This window comes from Narcine bancroftii, chromosome 7, assembly GCF_036971445.1.
Source record: "Narcine bancroftii isolate sNarBan1 chromosome 7, sNarBan1.hap1, whole genome shotgun sequence".
Lineage (NCBI taxonomy): Eukaryota > Metazoa > Chordata > Chondrichthyes > Torpediniformes > Narcinidae > Narcine > Narcine bancroftii.
This window is the reverse complement of record NC_091475.1, coordinates 157091290-157107060: the sequence shown is the minus strand read 5'-3', so window position 1 is coordinate 157107060 and position 15771 is coordinate 157091290. Positions and strand designations below refer to the sequence as shown.

General features: G+C 41.1%; 2 protein-coding genes across 11 annotated transcripts in view; one reads left to right on the top strand and one right to left on the bottom strand.

Moving 5' to 3' along the window:
• The window catches only part of LOC138739258 (ankyrin repeat domain-containing protein 42-like), a 75090-nt gene extending 71029 nt beyond the window's left edge, over positions 1 to 4061 (top strand). For 3 of the 7 annotated variants that reach the window (XM_069890970.1, XM_069890972.1, XM_069890967.1), the window contains one exon: positions 3824 to 4060. In XM_069890970.1, the coding sequence (XP_069747071.1) occupies positions 3824 to 3984 (161 nt within the window). In that variant the 3' untranslated portion in view covers positions 3985 to 4060. Of the gene's footprint in view, positions 1 to 3823 lie in introns of all 7 variants that reach the window. The other 4 variants (XM_069890969.1, XM_069890968.1, XM_069890971.1 and 1 more) reach the window with 2 other exon arrangements.
• ccdc90b (coiled-coil domain containing 90B) overlaps positions 1 to 15771 on the bottom strand; it is a 33243-nt gene that overhangs the window by 5035 nt on the left and 12437 nt on the right. For 3 of the 4 annotated variants that reach the window (XM_069890975.1, XM_069890977.1, XM_069890978.1), the window contains 4 exons: positions 10910 to 10951; positions 10743 to 10814; positions 8695 to 8748; positions 1425 to 1539 (listed from right to left, as the gene is read on the bottom strand). In XM_069890975.1, the coding sequence (XP_069747076.1) occupies positions 1425 to 1539; positions 8695 to 8748; positions 10743 to 10814; positions 10910 to 10951 (283 nt within the window). The remainder of the gene's footprint in view (positions 1 to 1424; positions 1540 to 8694; positions 8749 to 10742; positions 10815 to 10909; positions 10952 to 15771) is intronic. The other variant, XM_069890976.1, reaches the window with a different exon arrangement.

The following is a 15771-nucleotide window of genomic DNA, read 5'->3' as shown; positions in this document are numbered from 1 at the left end:
ATCAGACCGACGTACTATTTCGTTGGGGGAAGCCCAAGAGACCTAACAACATCCCAGGTCTGGCCTCTAGCATTTGCTCGATTATTTCATCCACAGATATCCATGACACCTACAGCAGGACTGTAATTTAATCTGCTCTCTTGCTTCCACCCACTGAGCTCCGTTTGACAAACAATCTGCCTGCTGGAAGGAATCCTTTAAAGACTTCCTCCACTGCAACTCTGTCAACAATGTGAATGCCCCGGACTCTACCACACCATAGCCCACTTGGGCCAAACTTGTTTCTGCTTTGGCCTTATCCCAATTTAAATAACAAAGCATCAAGAATAAATAGTACCCATGCTGATATCTTAAAACTGAGTCAAAAATGTTAATCATAAATTCATAGTTTCATCACCCTAAACAGGGAAGAGGAAGACAATTTCCTGGTTTTGGTGGGATAATACATGAGATTTTGTTTGGCGTATTGTGTTCAGTTTTGGCCACTGTGGTGCAGGAAATATGTTGTCAAGTTTAAGACATTACAGGGAAGATTAACAAGGACGTTGCCAGGACTTTGGGGCCTGAGATAAGGGAGAAGTTAGGAGTTCTTTTCTTGGAGTGCAGGAGGATGAGGGGTGATCTCATAAATGTGTACAAAGCCATGAGAGGAAAAGATCAGGTGACTGCAAAGAGTCTTTTGCCCAGTGCAGGGAATTGGTAACCAAAGGATGCTGGTTTAAGGTGATGGGAAAGAGATTTCATCATTACACTAATTAGAGCTGTTAATGAGAACCTGAAGTGTAACTTTTTTGTCCCCCCCACACAGAAGATGGTGAGTGTATGGAATGGGCTGCTGGAGGAGGTGGTTGAGGCAGGTATTTCAATATTTAAGAACATTTTGGACAGATACATGTATAGGATGGTTTTGGAGGAAAACAGGCCAAACGCAGGCAAGTGGAACAAGTGTGAGTGGGACATTTTGGTCAGCGTGGCAAGTTGGTCTGAAGGGCCTGTTTCCACGCTGTATGACAAATACCTACAACAATTTTTTGCTTTCTTAACCATGTTTAAACTTCCTATGTAGTCCCATGTTGAACTAAAATTCTGAATGTACCAATCAGCAAGAAATAGTTTTAAAAATAGAATCACTGAGAGAAGGCTTGCAATATCCAGATTACTTTTTGAAAAATGAGGATTGCATACAAGGTTATACCTCTGCATACCCAAATGAAATAATCATTCTCTTAAAACTGGCAGCATACTGTTATATGAATTGTCATATCCATTTGGCTCTTTTTGCCAAAATGCTACAAATTAAATCAAACTCAGAGCTGTGTTATGTGGGAACTTGTACAGATTGCACCCCTCCTCTTTGTCCTCATCCTGCATAAAACACAGGATTCATCTTCAGATCATACGTTCAACCATTTCCATGATCCTACCTGCAAGATACCTCATTGTTTCCAGTTTAAGAGATTCCAACATGATTTTAAGTGAAGCCACATCTGTGTCAATTTTTTTATTTGTTTCAGTTATGGCACGTTCTGTCTCTGAATTCTGTAAAATAAAATGCCATAAGTACATTTGTAAATAGCAATATACTATTGGGTTCAAAAGAGATTATTTCCCCTCGTCCCTGGAGACAGAATGAGTTATCAGTAAGCAACTACAGTAAAATCCGTTATCTGGAATTCAAGCAACTGGCAAAAAAAGGGGGAAAATAAATAGTGTTAGAATAAATAAAAATTAATAAAATTTAAATAAAAGTTTAAAATTGTAAAATTAAATGTTCTCTGAAGTAACACAAAACTTTGGTGAAGATGGGCGCAAATATTCAGTCGGCGGAGTGCCTTGGTTGAGCTTTGCTTGTAGTAGCTATTTAAACTAACTTTGAATAAAGTTGTGTTTTGTTTTTTAAAGACTTTATTTAAAATTTTTATAACATGAATACAATAAAGAATTACATTTAAAGAAAAATAGAAAAAAAAATTTAAAAAGGTGATTACAATATTACATCAGAAAACTACACAAAATAACCCCCCCGCGTTAATTGTAACACAATATTAATAGTCTAACTTAAAATTAGTCAAACCCTCCCCCCCAAAATAAAGAGTGAAGAGTTAATAAAATTGACAATATTATATATGGAAAAAAAATACCCACTTAAAAAAGAGATAAAACTTAACCTAAAAAAATTCTAACAAAAAAAAATTGTCAATACTAAAATATCACACTTAAACATATATTTAAATCAAACTTAAATGCATATAATTAGCAAACGGAGTCCACTTTAACTTATAAAAAGACATCCTGAAATGAAAAAGATATCCTTTCCATAGTCAAACAAAATTTCATTTCCAAATACCACTTATCTAAAGTTAGTATATTTCTACCTTTCCAAGTAAGTGCTATACATTTCTTAGCCACAACTAAAGCTAAATAAATGAATGAAATCTGATAATCCTCTAAACCTAAATCGATTAATGATTGCATGTTCCCTAATAAAAATATATTGGGATCTAATACAAGATGGATAGTATATAAACTGTTAAAAACAGATTGAATACCTTTCCAAAACTGTTGCAATCGATCACAAAGCCAAACAGTATGCAAAAAAGTATTGGCCGTCTGATCACATCGAAAACAAGAATCCAACTTACTAAAACCAAATTTTTAAAATTTCTCCGGCGTTAAATTTAGCTGATGAATAAAATTATAATTAATCATCGCTAGTCTAGCATTAATTAATTTCCGAATACTATTCTGACAAATTTCCATCTAAGCTTCTTCAGCTATTTTATATCCTAAATCTTTTTCCCATTTCAACTTATCTTTATCCCAGTCTTTTTTACTATAAATTTCTTGTAAAATACAATACAAATCAGATATATATCCCTTTTTTGGTATTGAAAGTACATATTCATCAAAACTAGATTCAGTCAATAAAATGATATGTCGACCACATAACTGTTTTACAAAAGATCTTAATTGATAATATACAAATATAGAATTTGCACTAATATCATATTTCCTTTGTAATTCATCAAAGGAACAAAAACAACCCTCAGAAAAACAATCAGATAGATTTTTTATTCCCTTCTTTTCCCATTGTTTCAAAGTGGCATTGCAGACCGTAAAAGGAACAAGTTGATTATTATATAATGGCAATCTTCCAGAATATATATTTTTAAGTCCCAATTTTTTAAGTTTACTTGTCCATAAATTCAATAAATGTTTCAATATTGGCACATCATAAGTTCGTAATAAATTTTTATTCCATCGAAATAAAAACTCATGAGGAAATTTTTCTAAAATAACCGCCATTTCTATCTTTACCCAACTAGGTGGGTCGTCCATATTCATTAATGCAGTAAGAAATTTGAATTGAGCTGCTTCATAATAATGCTGAAAATTCGGTAATCTTAAACCTCCAAATTGAAAATCCCACATCAATTTTCTCATTGCTACTCTTGGAAATTTTCCCTTCCATAAGAATTCTCTAATCGCTTTATATAAATCCTTAAAAAAACTTTTTTTTTTAAATAAGGAATTGATTGAAACAATATTGTATTCTAGGAAAAATATTCATTTTTATGGTATTAATCCTCCCTAGTAAACCCAAAGGTAAATCCCTCCACCTAAGAATAAAGTTGTGTTTGAATAAAAGGGCATCATGCAGGATGAAGAGTTGGTTGATGCTGCTCGCCATTGGGGTGACTCTCTTAATGTGTCTCCTTATCCCTGCTTAGTGTCTTTATTGTTATATTATTAAGTTAGGCTTTATCTGTAAACTCGAGGGAGGGGGAGTTAATTATCTATAATGTTATTGTTCATCTTTCAGGTGGCTCCGTGGAGGAGGAATTTAACTGGGGGCATAGCCTCAAGATTCAGGTTAGTACATTTAGGATGGAGATGTCGAGGAACTGCTTTTCCCAAAGAGTGGTGAATCTGAAATTCTCTGCCCCTGGAAGCAGTGGAAGCTACCTCATTAAACATATTTAAGACAAGATTGGAGAGATTTTTGCATCGTGGAGGAATTAAGGGATATGGGGAAAAGGCCAGTAGCTGGAGATATGCCTATAATCAGATCAGCCATGATCTTATTAAATGGCAGAGCAGGCTCGACAGGCCGAATGGCCTACTCCTGCTCCTATTTCTTATTTTCTTGTCTGCTGAATCACTCCCACCATCTTCATATAGCTAGCAGAACCCATGAGGCATTGCAACTACCAGGTCAAACATGTTCCCTTAACCAATGGCATTTAAGAACTACAGTAAATCCCCCGTGTCTACATGGATTTCCTCCAGGTGCTCTGGTTTCCGCCCACATTTCAAAGATGTAGAGAGTTGGTACGTTGATTGGTCACATGAATGTCACACTGTATTAGGGGAGTACAGGCCCTGTTACTAAACAGTAGAATCCCCATAATGCAGAATTTGATCAACCGGAAACTCGAACAACCAGCAAAAAAACCCCACCAAGGAAATAAATAAAGTTTTCAAGCAAGTAAGACTGAGCGGATGAACCCCACGGGAAAGCGCTTAGACTTTGTTGGACATGCACAGGTTTGCCCCACTGAACTAGCAATGCCCCTTAATGTGCTCGCATTCTTTTTGCTGTCACCACTTGTGTGGAGGTGAATCAGGCTGTCTGCATGAGGAAGGTGCGTTGAAGGCCTGACCAGTACACTTATGTAGAAGTGAGTCAGGTTGTCAGTGTGGAGAAGGTGCGTCGCGGGTCTGACTGGGACACTTGTGTGGAGGTGAGTCGGGTTGTCAGTGTGGAGAAGGTGCGTCGAGGGCCTGACTGGGACACTTGTGTGGAAGTGAGTCGGGTTGTCAGCATGGAGAAGGTGCGTCGAGGGCCTGACTGGGACACTTGTGTGGAGGTGAGTCGGGTTGTCAGCGTGGAGAAGGTGCGTCGTGGGCCTGACTAGGACACTTGTGTGGAGGTGAGACGGGTTGTCAGTGTGGAGAAGGTGTGTCGCAGGCCTGACTGGGACACTTGTGTGGAGGTGAGTCGGGTTGTCAGTGTGGAGAAGGTGCGTCGCGGGCCTGACTGGGACACTTGTGTGGAGGTGAGTCGGGTTGTCAGTGTGGAGAAGGTGCGTCGCGGGCCTGACTGGGACACTTGTGTGGAGGTGAGTCGGGTTGTCAGTGTGGAGAAGGTGCGTCGCGGGCCTGACTGGGACACTTGTGTGGAGGTGAGACGGGTTGTCAGTGTGGAGAAGGTGCGTCGTGGGCCTGACTAGGACACTTGTGTGGAGGTGAGTCGGGTTGTCAGTGTGGAGAAGGTGCGTCGCGGGCCTGACTGGGACACTTGTGTGGAGGTGAGTCGGGTTGTCAGCGTGGAGAAGGTGCGTCGTGGGCCTGACTAGGACACTTGTGTGGAGGTGAGACGGGTTGTCAGTGTGGAGAAGGTGTGTCGCAGGCCTGACTGGGACACTTGTGTGGAGGTGAGTCGGGTTGTCAGTGTGGAGAAGGTGCGTCGCGGGCCTGACTGGGACACTTGTGTGGAGGTGAGTCGGGTTGTCAGTGTGGAGAAGGTGCGTCGCAGGCCTGACTGGGACACTTGTGTGGAGGTGAGTCGGGTTGTCAGTGTGGAGAAGGTGCGTCGCGGGCCTGACTGGGACACTTGTGTGGAGGTGAGACGGGTTGTCAGTGTGGAGAAGGTGCGTCGTGGGCCTGACTAGGACACTTGTGTGGAGGTGAGTCGGGTTGTCAGTGTGGAGAAGGTGCGTCGCGGGCCTGACTGGGACACTTGTGTGGAGGTGAGTCGGGTTGTCAGTGTGGAGAAGGTGCATCGCAGGCCTGACTGGGACACTTGTGTGGAGGTGAGTCGGGTTGTCAGTGTAGAGAAGGTGCGTCGCGGGCCTGACTGGGACACTTGTGTGGAGGTGAGTCGGGTTGTCAGTGTGGAGAAGGTGCGTCGCGGGCCTGACTGGGACACTTGAGACAGAGCCGATGGGATGGGGATAGGATATGGAAGGGGAAGAATGGAAAATAGTAATGCTGTTGGAGCTGCTGTAATGGCAGTGCTGCCACTAGTAAAGACTTGCAGAGAGCGGGGGAGGAGAGACACAGCGCTCCTCCACAGTGTCCTACTGCCCAGTCCTACTGCCATTAGTCCCATACAGGCTTTAAGGGGCCTGTTAAGGAACCGATTGTAGTTTTCTTTAAAATCTCGCGACTGTGCGGTCCGCACCCAAGATGGCGGCACCTATGATCGGCAGCAGCCACGAGGGATTGCAGACTCTGGGGAATTGAAGGACTGGTGCAAGGCACAAGATTACAGGGGATGGGACCAACCCCATCTGAGAAGGAGAAGCAGAGATGGTGACCATGGCGGTGGACCATTGGGAGATTATGCAGCTGAGGAACACTCAGGAGGAGGGCTGTTGGTGATGCAAGCTGAGGAACCCATGCAGGTTGTAGGCTGCTGGACACTGCAGTCAAGGGACTCACCCCAGGCAGTGGCCTGTTGAGAGATTGACTGAACCAGGATGCAATAGGGTACCAAATGTGCTGAAGGGTTCCTAATCGTGTGAGAGGTTCGGATCTAGACCTCAGGTTGCCAATGGTTTGGATGGACTCTGTGGCTGCAAGGCAGCCGGAGCGCTGGGCGAGTCCACAGACACTTAATGACTGGGTGAACACTCTTTTGCTTTTCTTTCACTGTAAGAGGTACCACGCAATTTCTGCTGATGGTGAATCTATGTGCCTTACAGTAAACAAAAGGCTATTTTATGTAATATTACATTTTTTTATTACATGACAATAAATTGTATCTTGAAGATATTGAGACTTTGCTGTCAAGATGCAAAATTTAGACTTGGCATGTAAGATTTTTGGATCTCTTATACACCGGCAAGTACGGTAAGTAAAAAAATACACGTTTAAAATTGGATGGGGTGAATTATGATGGTTGTGTAGCAGCTGCTACACAAAGCACACCACTGAACTCGGTGGGGTTTCCAGTAGAACTGTTGATTTGAATTTTGCGTGTGCCTTTTTAAGGCCAACGTGAGTTCCGCCCCGCGCAGCAGTGACGTCATCACGTGGCCCGGGGCGCGAGCTGTGGCCTAAGCCACAAGGCAATGAGAAAGCCCTGACGGCACCATCTTCTGCAGCTGCCCTGCCGGTACAAATGGAGCTGATTCGCTCACAGAGATGTGCGCCACCACAGTGGCTCGGCTAGCGCAACACTGTTACAATCTAGCGACTGGGGTTAGGTTATAAATTTTATAAGTTATAGGAATTACCTGATTAAAGTGAACCTTACAATACTGATCTTTTCAAATGACTTAACATTTTGCACTCTCTTTTGTCTTTGTCTTAATGCAGATGTATTAGTTTGGCATTGGAACTGTGAGTCTCAATCAACCGGAAAATTCGCATATCCAACATCCACAATCCCTGTAGATGCTGGATAATGGGAATTCTATCATACTTGCGTCAGAAGGGGCTGTTATTATACTGTACTCTAAATTTTAAAAAAGTAAGAATAAATTAAAAGCAGGCAAATTCAACTTGAAAAGAAAACATGGGTAAATAATAAGAAAATGGAGAGATGGATAGTTTAAATTGGATGAGAAAATAGTTAAAAATTAGATTTCAAAATCAACATTTCAATATCTGAAGATTTAAGATTTCAGATTTATGAGTTAACAAAAACTAGAAATTAACATTACCTTACATACTGTAATTCAAAATTGTAGTTCAACTTTTTTTTGGGCAAAGTTAAGCAGCACTAAATCCACATATACAGCATTTCCTGGGGATTAACAGACCAACACAGAGCACCTGCAGGAAAGTGGACCCTACAAGGAAGAAGGCTACAAAAGACCAGCTAGGGGCTCTGTGATAGTACAGACCTATCACCAATGTATATAGTTACAGTATCAAGAGTGTAATGACTGTGCGCACAGCAATTGGCTGAGAGCTTAGCCACGCCTACTGTCTGGGCCTTAAAGGGTTGTGCCCTAGCCAGGTCGGCCACCTGTGAAGAGCTCCTGTCTTTTGCTAATAAAAGCCTTGGTTTGGATCAACAAGTCTTTGGTTCTTTCGACGAGCTCTACAGGCTCAAAGGCCGAATGATCCACACCAGGCTGCTGGAGACAGGCTCATAGGAACCAGGTATCGGGATTGGGATTGAACATGAGGGTGCCTAGGATGAGCAGAGTTCCTGATCTTATTGGATGGCGGAGCAGGCTCGATGGGCTGGATGGCCTGCTCCTGCTCTTATTTCTTATGTAAGAGCCTCAGATGTTAACAGCTTCCTCAGTGTATTGGAGGTTTGGAACCAGAAGATCGCGATCACTGCTAGAATGGACTGGAAGAAGTACGGGGGAGTTTATAGGCACTCCATGTCTCAGAAGGGCCTACCTTTTGCTCCTCTTTCTTATTGGCAGGATTGCTAGGCTAGTGGCACCTCTTTGTGTGCCATTATAGCAAACAATAGTTAATAAATTTTGTGTATTGATGCACTTGACAATAAAGGAACCTTATACCTTAACAATTTTACCTTCTAATGTTTGAATGTGTGTACCTCTGCGAATTTGCTGAAATGTTCTTCTGTGCTTATTTGCAAAGTGTGATCAGGTATGTGTGGACATTATCACACCAGAAGACAAAGTAATTGAGAGGTGTCCTCATTTCATAATCACAAAAGTAACATTTTTCATGCATATTAATAACCTTAAAAGCACTTACCAGTTCAGTAAATTCATTTTTAGATGTCATTAACTGCTTCTCTTGTTCTCTAAACTAACAAAGAAAATTACATCATTATTATAGAAGTGAAATATTTGCATATTTCTCCCCAATACTTGTTAAATTAATTTTAACAATAATTATGTACAGTATTTAAATGTTTGTCAAAGACTCTATTATAGATTTCATTGGCAGGTTACTAGATATCTTTTTAAAATATCTGCAAGATCATTTTTGTGAATTAGCGTGAATTTTCCATTTAACATATATCTGATACTGGGTTTCCCAACCAAAATAACTTTTCATGATGCATTCTGATAATTTAAGACCATGTATTTGCTTTGCTTTAAGTCATTTGCAGCATTCTGATCAATCAAGTTGTTACATGAAGGTGGAAGTTTCTTTAAAATGATGTGTGGTGATAATAAGTTACAAGATTTAATTTCTTTAATATTCTCCTTTTTGTTTTGAGAACAATTTACCCTCAGTTAATCCTTATTTAGAGCCTAGACCTTGGCCAACATTGTACCTGCCTTGCTATTATATTTTTGTGATATTTGGAGATACAGTGATCTCCTCTCAAAATATACATTTACATTCAGACCATTCATCTACCACAATCTAGAAAGGAAAACATATTTGCAAGTATAAAATGCAGGTGGTGGAAATGTGAAATAAGAAAAAAAAGCTGTGAATACTCAACAGGGATAAGCATGTTAGCATGGAATGAAAATTAGCCATCACAAGAAAACAAAGATTTATAATAAATGGGTCACAAAATCACAGAACAATATAGCACAGAAACAGGTATTTTGGCCCTTCTAGTCTGTTCTGAGCTTTTTTTCTGTTGTCCCATATCCCTTCATGCCTATCCCAACCACGTACCTATCCAAATTTTTCCTAAAATGTCAGAATTGAGCCTGGATTTACCAATTCAACTGGCAACTTATTCCACCATCCCACCACTGAGTGAAAACGTTTCCCCTAATGTTTCCCTTTTAAACTTTTTCCTTTTCATCCTTAACTCGTGTCCTTTTCAGGTTGGAGAAATGTAACCACTGGGGATCTGTTCTTGCCCCTTCTATTTACATTAATGACCAGGAAGAGAGAACGAAGTGCAAGGTTTTCAAGTTCGACGATGATACAGTAATGGGTAAATAGGCATTTTGTAATGAGAACATTGTGATTCTGGAAGGGAACATAGATTGATTGAGTGATTTGGTGAAAACCTGACAAATGAGGTTTTATATAGGGGAAATGTGAAGTCGTGCCCTCTGGTAAGATGGGCAGAGATGACGAGTGAAACTCAGAGTTATAGGAGTATTCTAGTGCAATCAAATTCATAAAATTTTAAGATTGGTCCAACAAGTAGTTAAGAAGGCAAAGAGCATCTTGGCTTTTATTGTGAAAGGGTTGTTAAGGATGATGGTGAGGCCATGCCTCAAATACTTGGGTTATTTTACTTAAGGAAGGATATTGTAGCATCGGAAGAAAATGAAATTTACCAGGCTGCTAATTTCTAGGTCCAGCGGGTTGTCTATCAAAGGCTGTTGACCCTGTAATGCTGTTTTCTCACACAAATGAGACTTTGTTTTTGCCTAAATTTTCTGCCAGAAAGATGAGAACTTTCCTTTGGGCTATGGGTTTTATCTCCATAATCAAACGCAAACTTAAAGTTCCAAACTTAGGATGGTTGATCAGTACTATTTTCCCCACTGCACTCAGATGCTGCATTCCATGGGCGGATTGGACCAGTTACAAATTGAATGACTAGATTCACCTTGATGGACAGCTAAGATGTCATGAGAGACAGATGAAGCTTACTCTCCACTATCCTGCCAACATCCACATCTCCTCATACCTGTTCCTCTCCCTTTGGCCAAGTTATTGGCCCCATCTTTCAACTTTGCTGAAACTCAAAGCAACACTTAGCCCCATCTAGAATGTGGAAAATTGATCAGTTGAAATAAATAGTGAGGACAGGGAGTGAACATGAAACAACTGCAAGAACTAATATACATTAACAATATAAATTAATGGTATATTACTGAGTCCAAGATTCTGCTTTTCTCTAAATTCATGTCCAGTTTTGTATCATTCCTGATTTTCTTAACTTCATCCTAAAAAAAAGCATTGAAATTAACACGAGCAAATAGAAACCAGAAAAACATAGTCTGCACCTGTAATAATTCAACATGTTTATTTTGTAACTTACCGTAAGCTGTTGTTTCACATGTTCCAATTCAATTTTTATTTTCTAAATGGGGAAAAAAAGGAGTTCTAATATATCAAAGAATCCTTCCTTGAAGATTAATCCAACACATGTTTTATTTAAATAATTGCCCAGATCTTGTTGTGCTGCTTCTAATCCCTTTGATTATCAATTATCAAACACTTGGGCAGATCTGCAACAACAGTTGGACATGTAGAGCCTGGAGTCAACTGGCAAGGTCCTGCATGATGCCATAGTTTCTTACAATGTAATCAGGTCACATGTCTGGGCTTCACAAGCCTGCACATGTGAAACTGCTGAGAAATCAATTTCTGGCTGCAGATTTTTAAAAATGATCATTCTTCCCCTTTAAATATATGTCCCAAGTTGATCACCAACCCTTTAGTTAAAACTTTGAAGTTCAATTTGGTAAAGAAAATCAAAATGGTAACTCATGGTAGGATTCAAAGAACAGAGTAAGTTCTAATATCCTTTGTCAGTCATCGATGGAGATGTGGAGGAATTTACATCAATTGTATTTTGCAGCAAATGAAGTTTACTTTCAGATTCTATATGAAAAGGATCATTGCAAATTATAGCAAACCACACGCTCAGCTGTGAATCCATGAAAGCTATTATGTTCTTTCAACTTTAAAAATTCAATGCTGGAGAAACTCAGCAGGTCAAACAGATAAAGATTCGTAACCAATGCTTTGGGCTTGAGTCCTTCATCGAAGAAGTATGAAGGCATCAAGGATTTGATTAAGCAGGATTCCTGAGCAGCATTGTCAGTGTTAATCCCAGGTTTATACCTGACTGCTTAAGCCCAGAATTCAGATTCATCACCTGGAAGTTATCAAAAGACAAGAGACTTTTTTCTTTTACGAGATGGGGGAATCAATTTGATGCCAGTATTTATCGTCCACTCCTGAATGTCTGAACTGAAAGGTTTACTTCAGAGCACAGTTAAGCACCAATGACATTCTTGTGGTTCTGGAATCCCAGATTGACCAGTCTCGGTAAGAATGGTACATTTTCACATGATAATGACTTTATATTCCAAATTGCTTTTTTGTCATCTTCTTCATATTTTTGGTATATACTTGCCCCAACCTTCATCTCCCATCATAAATGGCATTGCCGGTGGATGATCTGGCTCCAATTTGATGAAACAAGAAAAGTCACTAATCTTCCTGTTCAACAGTTTCTGGGTGCAGACTTTGAAAGATGACCATTCTTCCCCTTTAAATATATGTCCCAAGTTGATCACCAACCCTTTAGTTAAAACTTTGAAGTTCAATTTGGTAAAAAAAATCAAAATGGTAACTTATGGTAGGATTCAAAGAACAGAGTAAGTTCTAATATCCTTTGTCAGTCATAGATGGAGGTGTGGAGGAATTTACATCAATTGTATTTTGCAGCAAATGAAGTTTACTTTCAGATTCTATACGAAAAGGATCATTGCAAATTATAGCAAACAGTCTAGTAACTTCTCCTTCATAAATGTTCAGTGATTTCACTAATAAAGAGCAAGAATTGCAACCAAACATTGTATAACAATGAAGCCAGGTGGACTCAAAGGGCGAATTTTTTTTGTCGACTCAATATGTGGGTTGAAATATTTTCTAGCAGTGATCTTTCCAGACACTGATGGGATGCTAGCTGGTAAACATTTTACAGGTTTTGGGTCTTTTGTAAAATGTCCCTGTGTCAGAGTGGAAGAGCCAAATACAAACCAGTAACAATCAAGCCATCCAAAGAGCTCCATAGTGCAAGGGAATAATGGGATTTCTATTCCAACTTTTGAAGATACAGACTGGCCACCTAGAAACACTGCATAAACAAGATTTGACAGTTTATTTATTGCCCTGTTACAGTACAAAAACAACTCCAGACAAAGTGATTGTGACCATGGTAATCTATTGCTTCTTGCCCTTCTCAACGTATCCTCACCTTTGAGGTACCTGATCCTATCATATCCTTTACTGATGACTCAATCCACCTTCATCCAAATGGATGGACCTACATTCACATGGTTCCATCCATACCAATCCAATCATTGTGAGATAGGGTGGCATGGTTAGCATTATGCTGTTACAGTGTCAGTGACCTGGGTTCTAATCTGGCGTTGTCTGTAAGGAGTTTCTACTTTCTCCCTAGGTCTGCATGGACTTCCTCTGGGTGCTCCGGTTTCCTCCTACCTAGATGGGTTGCATGGGTTCGTTAGCTGAAAGGGCCTGTTACCATGCTGTATGTCTAAAGTTAAAATAAAAATATCTTCTGCTCTCACTCTATTAACTCTGGTGACCCCCAAGGATCTTTCATTGGCTTACATTTCTCATTCTCCACTACCATCAGGTGCACAAACTGAAAACATGTCAACTTCCACATGCGTGTTCATGACAGCTTATTTCACCTCCATTTATTCAGTCCTACAACTCGCACATTTCAAACTATTTGTACAACACCTAGTACTGGTTGAGCAGAAACTTCTATCAACATTTGGAAGAATACAGTAAAATCCCCATTATCTGGCACTCAATCAACTGGAAACTCAAACAACTAGTAAAAAGTTTCAGAAAAACGAAATAAACACACTTAAAAATAAATAGTTTTAAATAAAAAGTTAAATAAACAAAAGTTTAAAATTGTAAAAGGGTTTTCTCAAGCAACACACAACCCCTTGAGATCAAACATTCAGCTAGTGGAATGCTCCAGTCGTGCCCCACCTATAACAGCTGTTTGAATAAAGTTTCAATAAAGTTATGTTTGAATAAAATGGCAGTGCACAGGATGAAAGACCGGTCGATGCCACTCGCCACTGGGACAACTCTCCCAAAGTATCTCCCTATTCCTGCCCCGTAAGAGTATTTACTTTTATTAGAATATTATTAAATATGTTGATAAGGTTTTATCTATATACTTGGGGGGGAGGGAAGATTAATAATGACAACATCATGGTTAGCCTAGTTGCTAGTGCAATGTTGTCACAGTGCCAGCAATCAGAGTTCAAATTTAAAGGAGAGTGTGCCAAGGGGCTGACAGCACACTTGTGTGGGGGTGAGTTGGGTTGCACCAAGGGTCTGACGGGACACTTGTGTGGGGATGAGTCACGTTGCGTTGAGGGTCTAACTGGGACACTTGCATGGGGGTGAGTTGGGATGCGCCAAGGGTCTGACGGGACACTTGAGTGGGGGTGAGTCGGGTTGCGCCGAGGGTCTGATGGGACACTTGCGTGGGGGTGAATTGGGTTGTGCCGAAGGTCTGATGGGATACTTGTGTGGGGGTGAGTCGAGTTGCGCTGAGGGTCCGATGGGACACTTGTGTGGGGGTGAGTCAGGTTGCGTCGAGGGTCTGATGGGACACTTGTGTGGGGTTGAGTCAGGTTGTCAGCGCAGGAGGAAGGGGTTAATTATGATGGCAGCATGGTTAGCGCAACATTATTACGACCAGGGTTTGAATTTAAAACTTTGTAAGTTACAGGAATTAGCTGATTAAAGTGAACTTTACATAATTAAAGACTACAATACTGAATTTTAATTTTTTTTTTGAACAGAATATTAGGCATTGGAAAAGAGAGTCTCAGTCAACCAGAAAATTTGCACATCCGACACCCGCGATCCCCACAGGTGCCGGATAATGGGGATTTTACTGTATTTAGAAACATACTAAGCCATCAGTAATTTAAAAAATAACTTTGATATTTAGAAAAATAAACCAAAATATCAACTAAAGTTGTTTCTGAAAGGAAGTCAGATGAATAGAGGTGTGTTAGATGCACTTGCATACTAAAATAATTTTTGGACCCAGTGCAAAGGCACAGATCTGGTTCCTGTTGCTCTGTGCACTATAGCTGTAGTTAGCATCTTCTCACCAGCTCTTTGTCTAGAAGCACCAAGTGCAAGGAAATATCAAGTCATTCTTCTTTGGCTTGGCTTCGCGGACGAAGATTTATGGAGGGGGTAAAAAGTCCACGTCAGCTGCAGGCTCGTTTGTGGCTGACCAGTCCGATGCGGGACAGGCAGACACGATTGCAGCGGTTGCAAGGGAAAATTGGTTGGTTGGGGTTGGGTGTTGGGTTTTTCCTCCTTTGCCTTTTGTCAGTGAGGTGGGCTCTGCGGTCTTCTTCAAAGGAGGCTGCTGCCCGCCAAACTGTGAGGCGCCAAGATGCACGGTTTGAGGCGTTATCAGCCCACTGGCGGTGGTCAATGTGGCAGGCACCAAGAGATTTCTTTAGGCAGTCCTTGTACCTTTTCTTTGGTGCACCTCTGTCACGGTGGCCAGTGGAGAGCTCGCCATATAATACGATCTTGGGAAGGCGATGGTCCTCCATTCTGGAGACGTGACCCATCCAGCGCAGCTGGATCTTCAGCAGCGTGGACTCGATGCTGTCGACCTCTGCCATCTCGAGTACCTCGACGTTAGGGGTGTGAGCGCTCCAATGGATGTTGAGGATGGAGCGGAGACAACGCTGGTGGAAGCGTTCTAGGAGCCGTAGGTGGTGCCGGTAGAGGACCCATGATTCGGAGCCGAACAGGAGTGTGGGTATGACAACGGCTCTGTATACGCTTATCTTTGTGAGGTTTTTCAGTTGGTTGTTTTTCCAGACTCTTTTGTGTAGTCTTCCAAAGGCGCTATTTGCCTTGGCGAGTCTGTTGTCTATCTCATTGTCGATCCTTGCATCTGATGAAATGGTGCAGCCGAGATAGGTAAACTGGTTGACCGTTTTGAGTTTTGTGTGCCCGATGGAGATGTGGGGGGGCTGGTAGTCATGGTGGGGAGCTGGCTGATGGAGGACCTCAGTTTTCTTCAGGCTGACTTCCAGGCCAAACATTTTGGCAGTTTCCGCAAAGCAGGACGTCAAG